The 18,871-nt window shown below is 42.3% G+C and overlaps 1 protein-coding gene across 2 annotated transcripts in view; it reads right to left on the bottom strand.

The window, feature by feature from the left end:
• Positions 1 to 18,639, bottom strand: part of CALCOCO2 (calcium binding and coiled-coil domain 2) — a 67,052-nt gene extending 48,413 nt beyond the window's left edge. The window contains exons 1-2 of one of the 2 annotated variants that reach the window (XM_040435164.1): positions 18,528 to 18,639; positions 18,198 to 18,418 (exon numbers count right to left, since the gene is read on the bottom strand). In XM_040435164.1, the coding sequence (XP_040291098.1) occupies positions 18,198 to 18,377 (180 nt within the window). In that variant the 5' untranslated portion in view covers positions 18,378 to 18,418; positions 18,528 to 18,639. Of the gene's footprint in view, positions 1 to 18,197; positions 18,419 to 18,509 lie in introns of both variants that reach the window. The other variant, XM_040435165.1, reaches the window with a different exon arrangement.
• Between the last annotated feature and the right edge of the window lie 232 nt (positions 18,640 to 18,871).

Here is an 18,871-nt window from a genome sequence, read left to right as displayed (position 1 = left end):
AACTATGAATTAACACATGTGGAATTATATACATAACAAACAAGTGTGAAACAACTAAAAATATGTCATATTCTAGGTTCTTCAAAGTAGCCACCTTTTGCTTTGATTACTGCTTTGCACACTCTTGGCATTCTCTTGATGAGCTTCAAGAGGTAGTCCCCTGAAATGGTCTTCCAACAGTCTTGAAGGAGTTCCCAGAGATGCTTCGCACTTGTTGGCCCTTTTGCCTTCACTCTGCGGTCCAGCTCACCCCAAACCATCTCGATTGGGTTCAGGTCCGGTGACTGTGGAGGCCAGGTCATCTGGCGCAGCACCTAATCACTCTCCTTCATGGTCAAATAGCCCTTACTTTCAAAGTTTTCCCAATTTTTCGGCTGACTGACTGACCTTCGTTTCTTAAAGTAATGATGGCCACTCGTTTTTCTTTACTTAGCTGCTTTTTTCTTGCCATAATACAAATTCTAACAGTCTATTCAGTAGGACTATCAGCTGTGTATCCACCTGACTTCTCCTCAACGCAACTGATGGTCCCAACCCCATTTATAAGGCAAGAAATCCCACTTATTAAACCTGACAGGGCACACCTGTAAAGTGAAAACCATTTCAGGGGACTATCTCTTGAAGCTCATCAAGAGAATGACAAGAGTGTGCAAGGCAGTAATCAAAGCAAAAGGTGGCTACTTTGAAGAACCTAGAATATGACATGTTTTCAGTTGTTTCACACTTGTTTGTTATGTATATAATTCCACATGTGTTAATTCATAGTTTTGATGCCTTCAGTGTGAATCTACAATTTTCATAGTCATAAAAATAAAGAAAACTCTTTGAATGAGAAGGTGTGTCCAAACTTTTGGTCTGTACTGTATATATATATATATATATATATATATATATATATTGATAGAACATTCTTCGTCAAGCTAAGTGATGGATTCCCACATTTAAGATATGGTCTAGCAAAGATCCTAGATCCCTGTTATTTGTCTTTTAGTTTTACCAAAGTCATATGTGTGAAAATAGTCCAGGATGGGGCAGAAGGATACAGTTATCTCTTCTAAGTTATATCCTTGAATGGATTTGCCCATTCTGGAAGTCATGTGATGTGTAGTTGGTTAGAAGGGGGCGGAATGTATTTAGCATTCCATATTGATGTCTAAGATTAGACATGCCCATCTTGATATCATGAGGTTTTCTCTGAACAGAAGTGATGTATATAACTTATTTTCGTATGTTGATATCCTAACCTAATAATAGCTTTGTTATAAGTTATTTCCACTCACATGTATTGTTAAGCTTGTAATGTTTTATATTAGCACTATATATATTCATTTGCATGTATCATTGTTTATTTACTTATGTATGTTTATAATCTTGTAACCAATAAATCTGCGTATTTTTATAATTATTGTATAATGGAGAACTACATTTTTATCATTAACGTCATCTTATCCCGCACCTCATCCCGCAAAAAATGAGCCCCTACCTGAGACAGTCGCCCAAAAAATAAAAAAACTATGGCTCAGAATATGGAGACACTAAAACATCATTTTTTTTGTTTGAAAAAAGCTGTTATTGTGTAAAACTTACATAAATATAAAAAAAAGTATACATATTTGGTATCGCCGCGTTCTTATCAACCGGCTCTATAAAAATATCACATGACCTAACCTCTCAGATGAACACCGTAAAAAATAAAAAATAAAAACTGTGCTAAATAAACCATTTTTTGTCACCTTACATCGCAAAAAGTGTAATAGCAAGCGATCAAAAAGCCATATGCACCCCAAAATAGTGCCAATCAAACCGGCATCTCATCCCGCAAAAATCTTACCCTACCCAAGGTAATCGCCCACAAACAGAAAAAATTATGGCTCTCAGACTATGGAAACACTAAAACATTATTTTTTTTGCTTCAAAAATGAAATCATTGTGTAAAACTTACATAAATAAAAAATAAGTATACATATTAGGTATCGCCGCATCCGTGACAACCTGGTCTATAAAAATATCACATGATCTAACCTGTCAGATGAATGTTGTAAATAACAAAAAATAAAAACAGTGCCAAAACAGCTATTTCTTGTTATCTTGCCTCACAAAAAGTGTAATATAGAGCAACCAAAAATAATGTACCCTAAACTAGTATGAACAATACTACCACCCTATCCCGTAGTTTCTAAAATAGGGCCACTTTTTTGGAGTTTCTACTCTAGGGGTGCATCAGGGGGGCTTCAAATGGGACATGGTGTCAAAAAAACCAGTCCAGCAAAATCTGCCTTCCAAAAACCGTATGGCATTCCTTTCCTTCTGCGCCCTGCCATGTGCCCGTACAGCTGTTTACGACCACATATGGGGTGTTTCTGTAAACGACAGAATCAGTGCCATAAATTTTGAGTTTGGTTTGGCTGTTAACCCTTGCTTTGTAACCGGAAAAAAATTATTAAAATGGAAAATCTGCCAAAAAAGTGAAATTTTGAAATTTCATATCCATTTTCCATTAATTCTTGTGGAACACCTAAAGGGTTTACAACATTTGTAAATCAGTTTTTAATACCTTGGGGGGTGTAGTTTCTAAAATGGGGTCATTTTTGGGTGGTTTCTATTATGTAAGCCTCACAAACTGACTTCAGACCTGAACTGGTCCTTTAAAAAGTGGGTTTTGGAAATTTCAAGATTTGCTTCTAAACTTATAAGCCTTCTAACGTCCCCAAAAAAATAAAATGGCATTCACAAAATGATCCAAACATGAAGTAGACATATTGGAAATGTAAAGTAATAACAATTTTAGGAGGTATTACTATCTGTTTTGAAAGCAGAGAAATTGAAATTTGGAAAGTTGCAAATTTTTCCCAATTTTGGGTAAATTTGGTATTTTTTTATAAATAAAAATGAAATATTTTGATTCAAATTTACCACTATCATGAAGTACAATATGTGACGAGAAAACAGTCTCAGAATGGCTTGGAGAAGTAAAAGCGTTTTAAAGTTATCACCTCATAAAGTGGTGCAGAAATCAGTCTGGTCCTTAAGGTGAAAAATGGCCCGGTCCTTAAGGGGTTAAGGACTCATGGTGGATGCCATCTGGACCTATGGCCTTGTTTGACTTCAAGTGTGCCAATCCACCTATAACATGAGCCTCCAAAACATCGCCTCTCTTACAACTACTGGGACATGCCATGAAGTCACAATTCTGAAAGCGGTCTACTGAGAATATTGAACAAAAGTAACTATTAAAATGGTCAGCAACAGTCTTTTCTCGTCAACATATTTTTCCCATTTCTAATTTTTGTAATCCCACAGTTTTTCTTCTTTAAATCACTAATATACCTGAAGACATTTTTACCTCCTTTCTTGATGGATTAGCCATTTCATCTTTATTTGATGCCTTAGTAGCCTAATAATATGTTTGGCCTCCTTCTGTCTAATTTTATACAGCTCTTTGTCAGCTACACTTCTCATATCTTTATACCTCCTATCTGCCGACGTCTTTAATTTTACTATATTATTTAGGAATCGGCTAGCCAGTGATAATATTATCAAGGTGAATAAAACGAAGAAACCATTTCAGGCAGATGACATAAGACTACTGTTATTAGCATACATGTCAGGCGCTGCCTGGGTTACTCCCTATCGTGGCAGCTGACTCTGTGACTCTGCCAGAATTAGATCAGCCCATGTGAATGCAGCAAGAGGCTACATTATATTCCTATCAGCTGCTGGGAAAGAGCAGTGTTATGAAGATCCAATACTGTGTTACTATGGTTTTTATGTCTATATTTTAATAATTTACAATTAAATATGAAACAGCATAACAAAGGCAACATGGGAGTTTGAAGTCTGTTAATGGGTCACTGAGTTTTGAGAACTTTTAATATGTCAGAGACATATCACAAAGTTTTGATCGGTAGCGGTCTAAGTGCTGAGACTCCCAATAATTGCTAGAACTCTCTCCTCACTGCACAAGAGGAAGCGAGATGGACTCAGTAGAAAGTCTATGAGCCCATCTCCTAAGGTGAGGAAGCAGAAAACTATATGCAGTGCTTCTCTCTCCTCATTCAAGGAATCGGTGGTGGTCTCAGCACTCAAATCAACAGGTAAGTCAATAAATAAATATATACAATTATAATAAAATTTAGAATTACAATGCAGAGAAATTTTTTATTTTATTTATGTATTTATTTATTATTTTGCTTTTAGAAATTACAACTTGAGTATACACATTTTCCAGTATTTGCATGCATCTTTCGTATACATACCAATAAGATGCATACAGCCTTTAGATAAAGCCCCAACCCTCCCCAATCCCTTCTGGATTTTAGCCTCAGTGCCTCCGGAGCCTAGTGGGGTCGACGGGTGAGCCCGCCAGTCTCTACAAGATTCTCGCGTAGCCACGTAGATAATATAAGTCAAGTGTAGAGTGTAGTGGTTGCCGGCCTGCCTCCTCCAACTATGTCCAGTTCTCCCATATCCTTTCCCAGCGTGATAACAGTTTTTTGGATAGACATAGATTTTTTTCATAGATTCTAGTCTTGTCCATCAAATTTTTCCATTCTGTTGTGGTGGGGGAATCACAGGAGCCATTTTCTTGCGATTATAACTCTGGCTAGTAACATACCTTTCAGCCAGGCCTCAAACTTGTGTCTATTAATATCCTCAGCTCCAAGAGTTCCCAATACCGCAGGCTCAATTCCCATTTCCGGGATGTTATCCAGTTTGCTAGACAGTAACTTATAAATTTCTACCCAGTACTTCTGAATTTTTGGGCAGCTACAAATCATATGCATGAAATCGGCCTGACCTATTTGACATTTAGGGCACTTAGATTCAGTTTTCCCATACATCCTTGCAATTTGTAATGGGGTATAATACAACCTGTGATCGATTTTGAATTGTATAAGTCTAAAGTTGGCCGATGTGGTTGCCCAGTTTATATTTTTATATACCCTCACCCAGTTAATACTAGTGCCGTTTCCTATCTCTAATTCCCACTGCTTTTCACTTTTAAAATGTGTCGAGTTAGCTAATCCATCTTTAATCTGTTTATATACCTGAGATATGGAAGTTTTTGTGTCTTTCCAGTGATAACAATAATCCGTGAAACTATAGTCTACTACCTTTAAAAGATGTTTATTTTTTTATACTTATAAATGCGTGCTGTAATTGTGCATATCTAAACCAAAATATATTATCTAGTTGGGAGTCGGGAAGCATTTCTTTTGGTGATCTTATACTCCCGGACTCAGCTAAGTGCGAAACTAAAACTATTCCCCTCTTGTAAGGAATTGTATAGGGCTATTCTCTCCTTGTCCCATGCACCATTGAAATTGTGCAGCCATACACTGCGTGCAGAATTATTAGGCAAATGAGTATTTTGACCACATCATCCTCTTTATGCATGTTGTCTTACTCCAAGCTGTATAGGCTCAAAAGCCTACTACCAATTAAGCATATTAGGTGATGTGCATCTCTGTAATGAGAAGGGGTGTGGTCTAATGACATCAACACCCTATATCAGGTGTGCATAATTATTAGGCAACTTCCTTTCCTTTGGTAAAATGGGTCAAAAGAAGGACTTGACAGGCTCAGAAAAGTCAAAAATAGTGAGATATCTTGCAGAGGGATGCAGCACTCTTAAAATTGCAAAGCTTCTGAAGCGTGATCATCGAACAATCAAGCGTTTCATTCAAAATAGTCAACAGGGTCGCAAGAAGCGTGTGGAAAAACCAAGGCGCAAAATAACTGCCCATGAACTGAGAAAAGTCAAGCGTGCAGCTGCCAAGATGCCACTTGCCACCAGTTTGGCCATATTTCAGAGCTGCAACATCACTGGAGTGCCCAAAAGCACAAGGTGTGCAATACTCAGAGACATGGCCAAGGTAAGAAAGGCTGAAAGACGACCACCACTGAACAAGACACACAAGCTGAAACGTCAAGACTGGGCCAAGAAATATCTCAAGACTGATTTTTCTAAGGTTTTATGGACTGATAAAATGAGAGTAAGTCTTGATGGGCCAGATGGATGGGCCCGTGGCTGGATTGGTAAAGGGCAGAGAGCTCCAGTCCGACTCAGACGCCAGCAAGGTGGAGGTGGAGTACTGGTTTGGGCTGGTATCATCAAAGATGAGCTTGTGGGGCCTTTTCGGGTTGAGGATGGAGTCAAGCTCAACTCCCAGTCCTACTGCCAGTTTCTGGAAGACACCTTCCTCAAGCAGTGGTACAGGAAGAAGTCTGCATCCTTCAAGAAAAACATGATTTTCATGCAGGACAATGCTCCATCACACGCGTCCAAGTACTCCACAGCGTGGCTGGCAAGAAAGGGTATAAAAGAAGAAAATCTAATGACATGGCCTCCTTGTTCACCTGATCTGAACCCCATTGAGAACCTGTGGTCCATCATCAAATGTGAGATTTACAAGGAGGGAAAACAGTACACCTCTCTGAACAGTGTCTGGGAGGCTGTGGTTGCTGCTGCACGCAATGTTGATGGTGAACAGATCAAAACACTGACAGAATCCATGGATGGCAGGCTTTTGAGTGTCCTTGCAAAGAAAGGTGGCTATATTGGTCACTGACTTGTTTTTGTTTTGTTTTTGAATGTCAGAAATGTATATTTGTGAATGTTGAGATGTTATATTGGTTTCACTGGTAAAAATAAATAATTGAAATGGGTATATATTTGTTTTTTGTTAAGTTGCCTAATAATTATGCACAGTAATAGTCACCTGCACACACAGATATCCCCCTAAAATAGCTAAAACTAAAAACAAACTAAAAACTACTTCCAAAAATATTCAGCTTTGATATTAATGAGTTTTTTGGGTTCATTGAGAACATGGTTGTTGTTCAATAATAAAATTAATCCTCAAAAATACAACTTGCCTAATAATTCTGCACTCCCTGTATAATACCCCTGGATATATGGAAGGGATATTCCCCCCCTCTCCTCCGCCAGCCACAAAAACCTCTGCTTAATCCGGACTCTTTTTCTGCCCCATATCAGATCGTTAAAGAGCCTTTCAATCCGGTTGAAATATGAATAATCGATCCAAATCGGGCAGGCCGTCATAATATATAAAATTTGGGGAAGAAGCACCATTTTAATAAGCGCTATTCTATCTGCCTGCCCAAGAGACAGTTTTTGCCAAACTCTGATCTTATTTTTGATTTTATCCAGCAGGGGGACGAGATTTAATTTATTAATGTCCCGTACTGAGGTACTAATTTTTATCCCAAGATACTCTATTTCTGTGGCGGCGAGTAGTTTTCCATATCTTTCTATTATTTCTCCATTCCGCTGTTTTAAGGGGAGATATACCGACTTAGGCCAATTAATTTCAAGACCAGACAGGTGACCAAATTCATTAATTACCTTCATAACGTAGGGGGCTGCTACTCCACCATCTTTCAAAAAAATGAGAATGTCATCCGCATAAAGGCTTATTTTATCCTGGGGTCCCCTCACCCCTCACTCGGAAACATTCTCATCCTGCCTTATTAAGCAAGCGAGAGGTTCCAAAAATATGGCAAACAGAAGAGGAGAGAGGGGGCATCCCTGTCTAGTGCCTCAATGAAGCTCGAAAGGGGGAGACCAGGACCCATCGATACTAATTCTTGCTGTTGGAGAGTTATACAACAGTTGTATCCATTTAATGAAATTGCTCCCCAAATTCATCTCGGCCATTACTCTGCAGAGATAGTTCCACTCCACCCTGTCGAAAGCCTTAGCAGCATCCAATGACAGGATGGAGTGGTCCTCTCCTGCCCCCACCTGAATATTAACCATAGCTCTACAAATATTTGTGTGGGAGTGCCTTTTGGGGATAAAACCTGTTTGGTCTGGGTGTATCAATTTTTCTATCACTTTTTTCAGGCGAATTGCAAATATTTTAGCGCATATTTTAAAATCTGTATTCAGTAATGAAATCGGGCGATAGGAGCTTGGGTCAGTTAGATCTTTATCTTTTTTGGGAATAAGAACAATTATAGTTTCTGCTAGTGACTTTGGAAGGGAGCTTACGGTTCGGGACTCATTAAGGACTCGCATCTCCCCATGTCTCCTGTAAATCTCAAACAGGAGTCCGTCTGAGCCAGGTGTGAAGTTTCCCTGGATAGTACCCAGGGCTTCAAATAATTTGCCTATCTGAATTGGTGCATTTAATAGGACCTTGTCCTTTTCTGACAAAGTTGGAATATCTAATTTCTCAAAAAATGTATCCAGTTCCTTTTCGGTTCCGGAGTAATCTGTGGTATATAGTGCAGAAAGAAATTCCGTAAAATTCCCCCCAATCCTTTAGTGTCAGTTAATAAATGACCATCTCTAGCTCGAATGCTTTGAATCACATTCCGGCATTGTTGATTCTGGATTATGGAGGCGAGCAATCAACTCGGTTTTCCTGGCCTGTAAAAAATATCTTCTGTTGGGCTTTGTTAGTTAAATACTTTTTATGTTCCTCCCGAGCAATGTTTAGTTCTCGCAGATTTGTATCAGTTCTATTCCTAATTATCTCGATTTCTAGCCCCCTTAACCTTTCCTCTAATTGTTTTTCCGTTCTGGCGAATATGGCTTTCCTACTCTTTATTTGTCTCACATACACACCTCGTGTGAATGCTTTAAGTGCATCCCACATGAAGTGTATATGTGCTGAACCCAAATTAAAGTTCCAAAATTCCAGAATCTCATGAGAATTTTTTTCCTGTTCGCCAATCAGGCCTATCCAGTGGGGGTTCAACCTAAATCTCCTTATCCGCGGAGTTGGGTTTGTCTGCTTAATTGTCAAAAGCATGGGGGAGTGATCCGAAACCCCACAAGGTTCATATTTCATGCATTCTACCATATCTATAAAGTCAAGGGTGGTAAAGGCAATGTCAATCCGTGACATTGCCTTACAGGAACGACTATAGCATGAGAACACTTTTTTATCCCTGTACAGATATCGCCAAATATCAATTAATGCTAATTCTTGGCAGGCTTTATGTAAAAGAGTATACTCTCCCCGACCTTTCTTCTGGCCAGTCAAAGTTGAGAATCTATGTCTGGGTGGATCACATTATTAAAATCCCCGGCAGCTAGGATCGGGCATGGCTCTCTACCACTAGCGAAATCAGCTAGACATGAAATAGCATATAGTGCAAATGGGGGGAGATATATATGAAGGCAAGAATACAAATGGTCCCATTCCATTGAGCATGAATAAAAACAAATCTTCCCTCTTTATCAGTTCTATGCGCCAGTGGAATGAAGTCCATATTTTTGCGAATATATACACTTACTCCCCGTGAGCTAGCGGAGAAACAAGAGTGATATTCATATTTTGCCCAGTTCCTTCTAAGGATTTCCTGTTTGTCCAAAGAGCCATGAGTTTCAATTAATGCGACTATTGCTGGTAAATGTCTGCAAACTAGATCAAACACTATACGCCTTTTTGTTTTATCCGCCAGCCCGCGGACATTCCAAACTAACACCCGATGAGCCATGTCTTAATTATATTTAAAGATCTTTATCGGCCGACCTAGCCCCGCTCTTCCAGTCGTTTCCACATCCGTTGGCTCCGGAGGCACCAAGCATTTCCAAACCATCCAGCCTCCCCCCTCCCAAACCCCTCCCACATTCCCCCCTGCCTCAAAACCTGGTCCATGAGAAGAATTCTCATAAACCTCTTGCAATCTACGCCACCCCCCACCCATTCCCAGCATCCCCCCTCTTATATCGACCTCACAAAATATTCTTATTACAGAAAGAAGGAAAGCAGCTAAGCTCTAATCCCTTTAAATTCCAACCACTTACTCACTTCTGGAGTTGAAAAAAATTGTACCTGACCCTGGTATACAACTCTAAGTCTAGTTGGATATAACATTGAATACATAATGTTTACAGCTGAAAGCTCTTTTTTAACATCACAAAATTAATTTCTCTTCTTTTGAGTGTCTCTGGAAAAATCGGGATAAATTTCTATCCGGTTGCTATCATACTTAATTTCCTGTAGTTCCCGCCTCCGCCTCAGGATTAGGTCTCTATCTTTAGAACATAGCATTTTAGCAATAATTGCTCTAGGAGGATATCCAGGAGGGGGAGGTTTTCTTGGTATTCTATGGGCCCTCTCTACAATAAACCATGGGGATTGGTGTTCTGAATCTATAATTTCAGACAGCCACTTTTAAATAAATCCTATGGGATCTTGTTTTTCGGCTCCCTCTGGGAAGCCGAGAAACCTAAGATTCGATCTTCTTGATCTGTCCTCCATGTCTACTATCTCGTCCTTTAGGTACTTACTCTCAGACTCAAGAGTTTCCGTTTTTTTTCTTAATTTAGACATCTCCTCCTTCATCTGCTCAGAGGAGACCTGTAAATCCTTAATTCTACCCCTCATTTTACTCATTTCATCTTTTATTAGGGAGATATCAGATTGTACTGAAGAGATCTTGGTAGACAAGTCTCCCAACGAATCATTAGATTGGGCGACAGCTGCCAAAATCTCTACCAGTTTTCTATCTATTATCTCAATTTTATCTATCTCCCCCTTTCTTTTACTCTCGTCCATCTTCTCCCGGGGATTCCCTACAATATCTTGCTCTCGATTATTTTCCCCCGGGTTGCTGCTCGCCAGGGTCCTATGCGCCAGTCTCGTTTTATGTGGGGGGGATTTAAAAAATTTGTCAAGCTTTGTAATTGGACTATTTGAGCCCCCACCCTTAGGAGAGACTGTCCTGATAGATTTCCGGTTTTGTATTTTTGCCGGCATTATGTGGAGAGGGAGCTAGAAGTGGGGGAAGAGACTTTATCAATTTGCGTACTATATAAATAAAGTGTCTGATGCGCTCTCTATTTGAGGGAGGACCCCCATTAGGAATATGCCCCTTCGTTCCTTAGCTTTTTTCCTCCTCTTATTTTCCTTCCCTTTTTTTTCCCCCCTTTTTTCTTTTCCTTTCCTTCTTTCCTTTCTCTTCCCCTCCCCTTCCCCTTTTCTCTTTTCTTCCTCTCCTCCTTCCCCTCTCCCCCCTTTTCCCTTCCCCCTCCTTCTCTCTCCCCTAGTTCTTAATATATACTTTTGGTGCAAGTATATAAGGTGATCAAGAACCTTCCCAAAAAAAAGTTTTTTAATACTAATACACCACATAATTCATGCACGAGAATCTTGTTTTCTGTGCAGAATATGTCAGATTCATCAGCACTCCATGACGAGGAGTCTGACAAAAGCTGATGACACTGCAACCAACATGAAATCGTGATTACAAATACTCTATTAAAACAGTAGTGCAACCATTTAGTGTTTGCAGAAAAGATATTACCTGTGTAATTACTGGGAACATTAATATGCAGTTTATTATTTACAGCACCTTCTTTCACTGTATTTAGTTTAGTTTAGTTTAGTGGATTTTTAGTGCAGAATTTGAAAAAATCCAGAAAACCTTACATCTGGTGGCATTAGAGGATCATTACATTTGTTGCCAGAAAACAATCAATTTTCACCATAGTTTTACCATATTATCAGTATTAAATGTACAATTCTTTTGAAAGCAGTGCAGCATAAAGGTGAATAGGAGTAAGGGTTCTTAGGTCTGGAGTCCGAGGTTTCCACTGGGAGGAACCCCGATTGAAGCCTTGGTGTTTAACAGCTGCTACCAAGTGGCATCTATCACCAAATAGTATACCATGCAGTACAGGTTTCTTTTCTGGATGCCTCTCTATGGAATAGAGCAGGGATGGCCAACCTGCGGCTCTCCAGCTGTTGCAAAACTACAACTCCCATCATGCAAAAACTGCCTACAGCTATCAGCCCACAGCAGGGCATGATGGGAATTGTAGTTTTACAACAGATGGAGAGCCGCGGGTTGGCCATCCCTGGAATAGAGCAAACTGCTGCACTGTTCCATACCGTAAAAATATAGAATGCTAATATGAAATGCATGGGCATCTATGGGTCTGTGTAATGTATGTGCCGGAATAAACCCTTACAAGAAAATACAAACCATGGAGGCAAACAAAGTGGAAGCTATGGCAGCCCTAGGACACAGCTACATGTTCAAGTTTCTTAATGCAGTTTTGGAAGTCAAAATCAGGAGTGAATTCAGAAAAAAAAAGTCATACCTGTCCTATATACCCTCTCTCCTTTATTATCCACCCCTGATTTTGGCTTCCAAACTGCATAAAAAAACCTGAAAGTGTGTCCATTCCCTAAGAAAGAAGGCCCAGCCATATGCTATGAACTGATTTTGGGTCTGAAATAGGGCTGCAGCAAACGTTTATTTTAGCAATCGAGTATTCTACCGATTAGTTTTTACGAATAATCGAGTACTCTAATAAGAAAAAATGAATAGACTGTTTTCCTTTATAAAAACTAATCAGACCCTCTGCCATCAGTCCCCAACACCCTTCATTCCCCCCTGTGCGATTAGCCCAAGTGCATCAATTCCCCCAGTGCCATCAGCTCTGTTCCTCCCAGTGCCATCAGCTCCACTATCCCCCAGTGCCATCAGCTTCCCCCGTGCCTTCAGCTCTCCCCCACCCCAGTGCCTTCAGCTCCACTCCCCCAGTGCCATCAGCCCCTCCATGCCATCCATTGCCATGTCCCCCACTCCCCCAGTGCCTCCATGCCATCCATCGCCATGTGATGTCCCCCACTGCAATCAGATCAGCCCCTCCGTGCCATGTCCCCTACTCTCCTAGTGTCATCAGCCCCTGCATGCCATCCATTGCCATGCCCCCCAATCCCCCGGTGCCTCCATGCCATCCATTGCCAATTGCCATGTCCCCCACTCCCCTAGTGCCATCAGCCCCTCCATGCCATCTATTGCCAATTGCCATGTCTCCCACTCCCCCAGTGCCATCATATCAGCACCTCCATGCCATGTCCCCCACTCCCCCAGTGCCATCATATCAGCCACTCCATGCCATGTCCCCCCACTCCCCCTGTGCCTCCATGCCATCCATTGCCATGTCTCCCTCCCCCAGTGCCTCCATGCCATCTATTGCCATGTCCCCCTCCCCCAGTGCCTCCATGCCATCCATTGCCATGCCCCCCTCCCCCAATGCCTCCATGCCATCCACCATATCCCCTACTCCCCCAGTGCCATCAGATCAGCCCCTCCATGCCATGTACCCCACTTCCCCAGTGCCATCAGATATCAGCCCCTCCATGTCATTGCTATCCATGTCCACCAGCGCCATCAGCCCCTTCAAATCACAGGTGCCCCATTCAAATCACCAACATCATCCCCCCGCCAGATTCGGGTCCCTGCTAGTGCTAACTTTATACTTACCTTTCTTGGCAGTGTGCTGACATGGAGTCCGCAGGAGACAAACCGTGTCATCTTCCCAGCATGCACTGGGAGGGACCTGACGTCACACACAGCGTCAGCCAGCGCACTGACAATGTGTGCACGCAAGGCCCTGCCACGTGGTGCCGAAGGGAGGCCACGGAGCGGTGAGTGAAAGGCTTCATGTAAATTACTGGTTTTGGCTCACAATAGCTGATGTGGAACTGCAAAACACGGATATCGGCAGCGCGCCTTCTGCGGAACGGAACATCCTGCCCTCTATAGAACTGTCCTATCATTGTCCGTAATCCGGATTATGGATAAGAATAGCACGTGCTACATCTGCTTGCAGGGCCACAGAATGGACATACGGATGTAGACAGCACATGGTGTGCTGTTCACAACTTTTGCAGCCCCACTGAAGTGAATGGGTCCGCATCTGACACTCAAAAAATGTGGATCGGATGCGGACTAAAACAACGTTCATGTGCATGAGGCCTTAGAATATATTTTAATAAGGGTCTTTGAACGCTGACAGTTTTTGATATTCTTTTTAGCCTTAGTGGGGGGGAAAAAAATTACAATTAGGAAGCTGCTGTTATTCTCCTGTACAGCTGTCCCTCTTGAACCCAAAAATGTACTTTGGACATAATCTACTTACAACCCACGTGAAGGAGATGCCAACATTATGCCTCCACAGGTATAGAGCTTTTAAAGGGGTTCTCCAGACTTAAAAAAAAATAATCTGGCAGTATTCTGCCCTGTTGTGTGAAGATAGGTTGGTCAGTACTTACCCCTCTGTCGCGCCCCCAATTCCACTGTCTCCTCTGCGCTCAGACTGGCTGTGTTCCTGAGTGTTCCAGCAGCTGAGAAACACATTTGTTGACTTTTTTTAAGCCCAGAGAACCCCTTTAAGGGCAATATCACTTGAGCAAATTAAAAAAGGGAAACACTCTCAGTGCGACAGCTGTATTTCCCTGCCTGAACCCCGCTCCCGTGAGGCAATGATTTAATTAAGCCTCATGCACACAAACATATCTTTTGCAGTCCGCAAATCGCGAATCTGTAAAACACAGACCCAGCCATGTGCATGCTGCCATTTTATTTTTCACTTCAATAGAAACGTCCTATCTTGGGCTGCAGCAAACTATTATTTTAGTAGTCGAGTATTCTACCAATTATTTTTACGATTAATTGAGTACTCCAATAAGAAAAAATGAATTAATAGACTGTTTTCCTTTATAAAAACTCATCAGACCCCCTGCCATCAGTCCCCAACACCCTTCGTTCCCCCCTGTGTGATCATCCCAAATGCATCAGCTCCACTATCCCCCAGTGCCATCAGCTCCACTATCCCCCAGTGCCATCAGCTCCACTATCCCCCAGTGCCATCAGCTCCACTATCCCCCAGTGCCATCAGCTCCTTTTTCCCCCAGTGCCATCAGCTCCATTCTCCCCAGTGCCATCTGCTTCTCCCCCCAGTGCCATCAGCTTCCCCCACGAGCCATGAGCTCCGTTCTCCCAGTGGCTTCAGCTCCACTCCCCCTTGTGCCATCGTCTCTCTCCCCCCTTGTGCCATCGTCTCTGCCCCCCCTTGTGCCCTCCTGCCCCTCTTCCTGACACCCGAAGTGCACAGCATTATTGGTTGCTATGACGCTGTATACTTCGGGCGCCCGGCCATAGTCGCGCCCCCACCCCCATCGGTGTCACCAATTTACATTTCTAGCAGGGGCCCAGCCGACACTCCATCGTTCTGCGCTGCTCCGGGCCTGACGTCACACAGCACATCAGGTCACGGCGTGCGTACGTCAGGAGGTCAGTGCAGCGCGGGACCATGGACGTACTGTGGAGTGTCCGGAGGCCCCCTGCTGGAAAGGTGAGTATTCCAAGTGCATTGTGGGCCAGCGGAAGACCACAGAGCGGGAGTATTAGCAAGCGCTTCACTCCCGCTCTGTGGTCACGTGACACAAACGAATCCTTGATGCAAAAAAATTGCATCGAGGATTTTTTTGTGTCAAATTACTCGATTAAAAATCGAGTACTCGTTGCAGCCAGTGTTTGAAACATGTAAGTGATTTCTGGATGTGCACACCGTGTTTTTTAATTGTGACTTTTTTCTAATAAAGCATTGCTGGTTTTACTTTTTGCTACTACAGTATCCCAGTACAGGTGTGTTTGTAATGTTATGTACTGTCAATGTAAGGTACACCTAGCATGGCCTGGTATGGTTGGCAGGGACAGGTTTAAATGGCCTCTTAGAAGGGCCAGGAGTGGGCTGGTCCTACTTCTTGGCTAAAGAGAGAGTAGACTAGTGTGTGAGGAGGAAGGAAGCAAGTCCATGTGCTCCTTCTTAAGCCTCAAGATCCAGAGGCTAACTAATCTATCCGAAAGTTATTCCTTCTGCTACAGCAGGAATGAGAAAAAGAAAGAAGAACTTAGAATCTGCATGGCGAAGCACAGGAGTCAGCGAGGTAACCTGTGACTACAGCTAACCGGACTTTGCTGCTTGTGATGGATTACAGTTAAGACATCCTTATTTGCCACTGTGCCAGCCTTCATATATCGCCGTCTGTGAAAAGGATTTGTACTGTGTACATATTGGTGTTGGGTGTACTACAACCCCTATTTTGCTCTCAAGTAAAAAGAGACATTTTTTCTTCTACCTCTGGCCTGGTTTCCTGATTCATACTACACCATACGCTTGCCATTGTACTACTACACCTCCTGCCAGGCACCCATACAACTACCAGCATCAAGAACATCCCATACTGCCATCAAGCAGGAGCTCCAACTACAGGGAGTGCCTAAAGGGAAGAAAGGGTGCGCCCTCCTTGCACTAGGGAGCAACAGCCTGAGGGAAACCTCTGACACATCCTATAGTCAGACTCACTACTACTCCCATCCACTCTGACTCTTCAAGGTCTCACCACAAGCGGCTGCTGGAAGCAAAAACATTTTCATATATCCTAAAGGTCCAGCCTTAGTTGGTCGCGACCCCTTTGCATGACTCAATCTTTTCTAACAGGAGCTGCATTGTCTACAACCAAGGGGGTCGAAAACTCTGCATCTGAACCAATTACACATTTCATATTTGACCTTTAATTAAATGGCCACAAAAAAAGAGAAGGTGCTCATAGGTAATGGTGAACAAGATACTGTTACTTACTCCTAACCAGGGTGAGTGATTGCTACTCACCTTGGTTTGGTTGCACTGTATGTAGTGCAGCTCTGGTCGAGATAAAAGAGTTGGGGTAATCTGGGTTGGTGCAGCCGAATATTATCCAAGTTGACCATGGGCGGGAGCCAAGCCGCCACTTTGGTGCGTAATGTGATATATGAAAGGGAGCTCGTCTGCACTGCGTTCGTGCGGCGAGTGGATGGACACAAGGCGCAATTCACAACCCAATTGTGGATACAAAGTATTTTTTTTTTGTTTAGCAAAGACGAGCCGTTTCGGGGTACACAGGACCCCTTTATCAAGTCTGTATCCTTGTCACTGTAGGCTTACTGAGGGGCACTCCTGTTGAAATCCCTTTGCACGGCTGAGAGATGCAGCCGGTGAGTGGCAGGCTGCACGTGCAGAAGCGCTATTACACCAGGACACTCACCGGCCGCATTTCTCAGCCGTGCGACTGCTATGCCCTTGAAAAGGGATTTCAACAGGAGTGCCCCTCAGTAAGCCTACGGTGACAAGGATACAGACTTGATAAAGAGGTCCTGTGTACCCCGAAACGCGTCGTCTTTGCTAAACAAAAAATAAAAAATACTTTGTATCCACAATTGGGTTGCGAATTGTGCTCGCCGCACGAACCCAGTGCAGACGAGCTCCCGTTCATATTTGACCTTTGGCAGCAGAGAACCTAGATTCATATTACAGTAGACATCAATAGATCTGCACAAAGGCTGTGATTACGATGTTACAAAACTCCAACATATGAATATGACGATTTGTTATCGGGTGTGATTGGGCAAATGAAATAAGAGCTGTGTACAAGCAATATCAGTAGGTGCTCCCCATTGTGCTTTTATGATGTTCAGGTTTCAGTGAAATGATTCCAGCTACTTTTATGCCCATTTAATTTAGCACCAAAGTGCAAAAGATTTGAATAAAATGATACATAAAACAAACTAGAGGTTCTTCCAGTTCCCTATAAGTACAAAGCTTGCCTAAATTCAGAGATCAAGGAGTACATACTACCTATATGTGATACCCATCACATTGATCAAATAGTTTTAAGTCCACAGGTACAGTAAGTAGTAACCACGTTCAACACAATAGTTGAGGAGCCTGGCCAATATTATACCTTCATCATGACTGAATAATATCTCAGTTACTCAGGTATCTCTGTAAGATGCTAAGAATCCCTAATTTAAAAGTGGCCCAACACATTTCCCCATCTCCCGAGCACTGCTGGATCTTTTCGCATCTCGCTCAGCGATCCCATTCATTTCAGGGAATCACCGTTACTCTGCCATCCTGGCCACGACAGATGTTGTGCGACCAGTGTCGCTGTGTAGCCTTACTCTAATTGTGAGCCAAAACCAGATGAGAGTCCAAAACACAGAACAGGTGAAAATCTTTCCATTATACCTTATCTCTTTGGAGGCTCCACAATCACTGATGGAAATAACTGATCAAACACTGACTGCGTGAAATCAGCCTAAGGATTTGGGATCATGCACACGTTCCGTTTTTTTGGCGAACCATATGTTAAACCGTTCATTTCAATGGGTCAGCAAAAAACAAACAAAACAGAAGTTACTCTGTGTGCATTCCGTTTCCGTATGTCCATATGTCCATTCTGTCAGCAGCTATTTACTAATGTGAAACTACAATGGAGTGTGTCCCTCTGCCAACACCTTGGGTTTATGTCACAAGTTGTACTATACCAGATTACATTCATCATTAGTATATAATAATATACATATAATATAAGACTTACTTTAAAGATTCCAATCCAGTCTTTAGAGTTGCTGGCAAAGCTTTGCTCCCTGCGGAATTTGCACTGGACATCGGTGTTAGGTTTGTAGAACTGCTGCACATTCGTGAAGATGACCTGTGAAAAATTGCATTCAGCAGGCGAAATAATAGACGTGGGTGGGCCCTCTGCTTCAAAATCCATGGTCGGCGGAGCTTTAGAGCATGGAATATGTCACCCAGGCCCTGTGGTTGAGGAAATGAGACAAAAACAAGTTGTAATTGTTCACATGCAGACAGTTCACACAGACAGATCCTTGTTACATACAGAACGTACAATAAAGGGTTAACTCACTAGCTGTTCATCCAGAAATGTAGAGAAATCAGAGAGCAGAGAAGCCGGAAGGATTTGAGAGCTGCGCAAGATTGTGAAATGAAAGTGAAAGATGTATTACAGCTATTACAGGTTCGCACTGCTTACATCAGGCAACAAGCCTAACCCACCTCCAATCCTTCCCCAAGCCGTGACGTAGCATTGCTTGCTTGCCTTTTAAAGATACAGGGGCACATTTACTAAAGTACTTGCGAATATTTTAGGTGTAAAATTAATTTTTTTTATATTTAGTCAATATTTATATATATTTATTTTTAATTTATCACAGGTAAGGCTACTTTCACACTAGCATTCGGGGCTCCGCT

This window comes from Bufo bufo, chromosome 6 (assembly GCF_905171765.1).
Source record: "Bufo bufo chromosome 6, aBufBuf1.1, whole genome shotgun sequence".
Lineage (NCBI taxonomy): Eukaryota > Metazoa > Chordata > Amphibia > Anura > Bufonidae > Bufo > Bufo bufo.
This window is presented reverse-complemented; position numbering and strand designations above follow the sequence as displayed.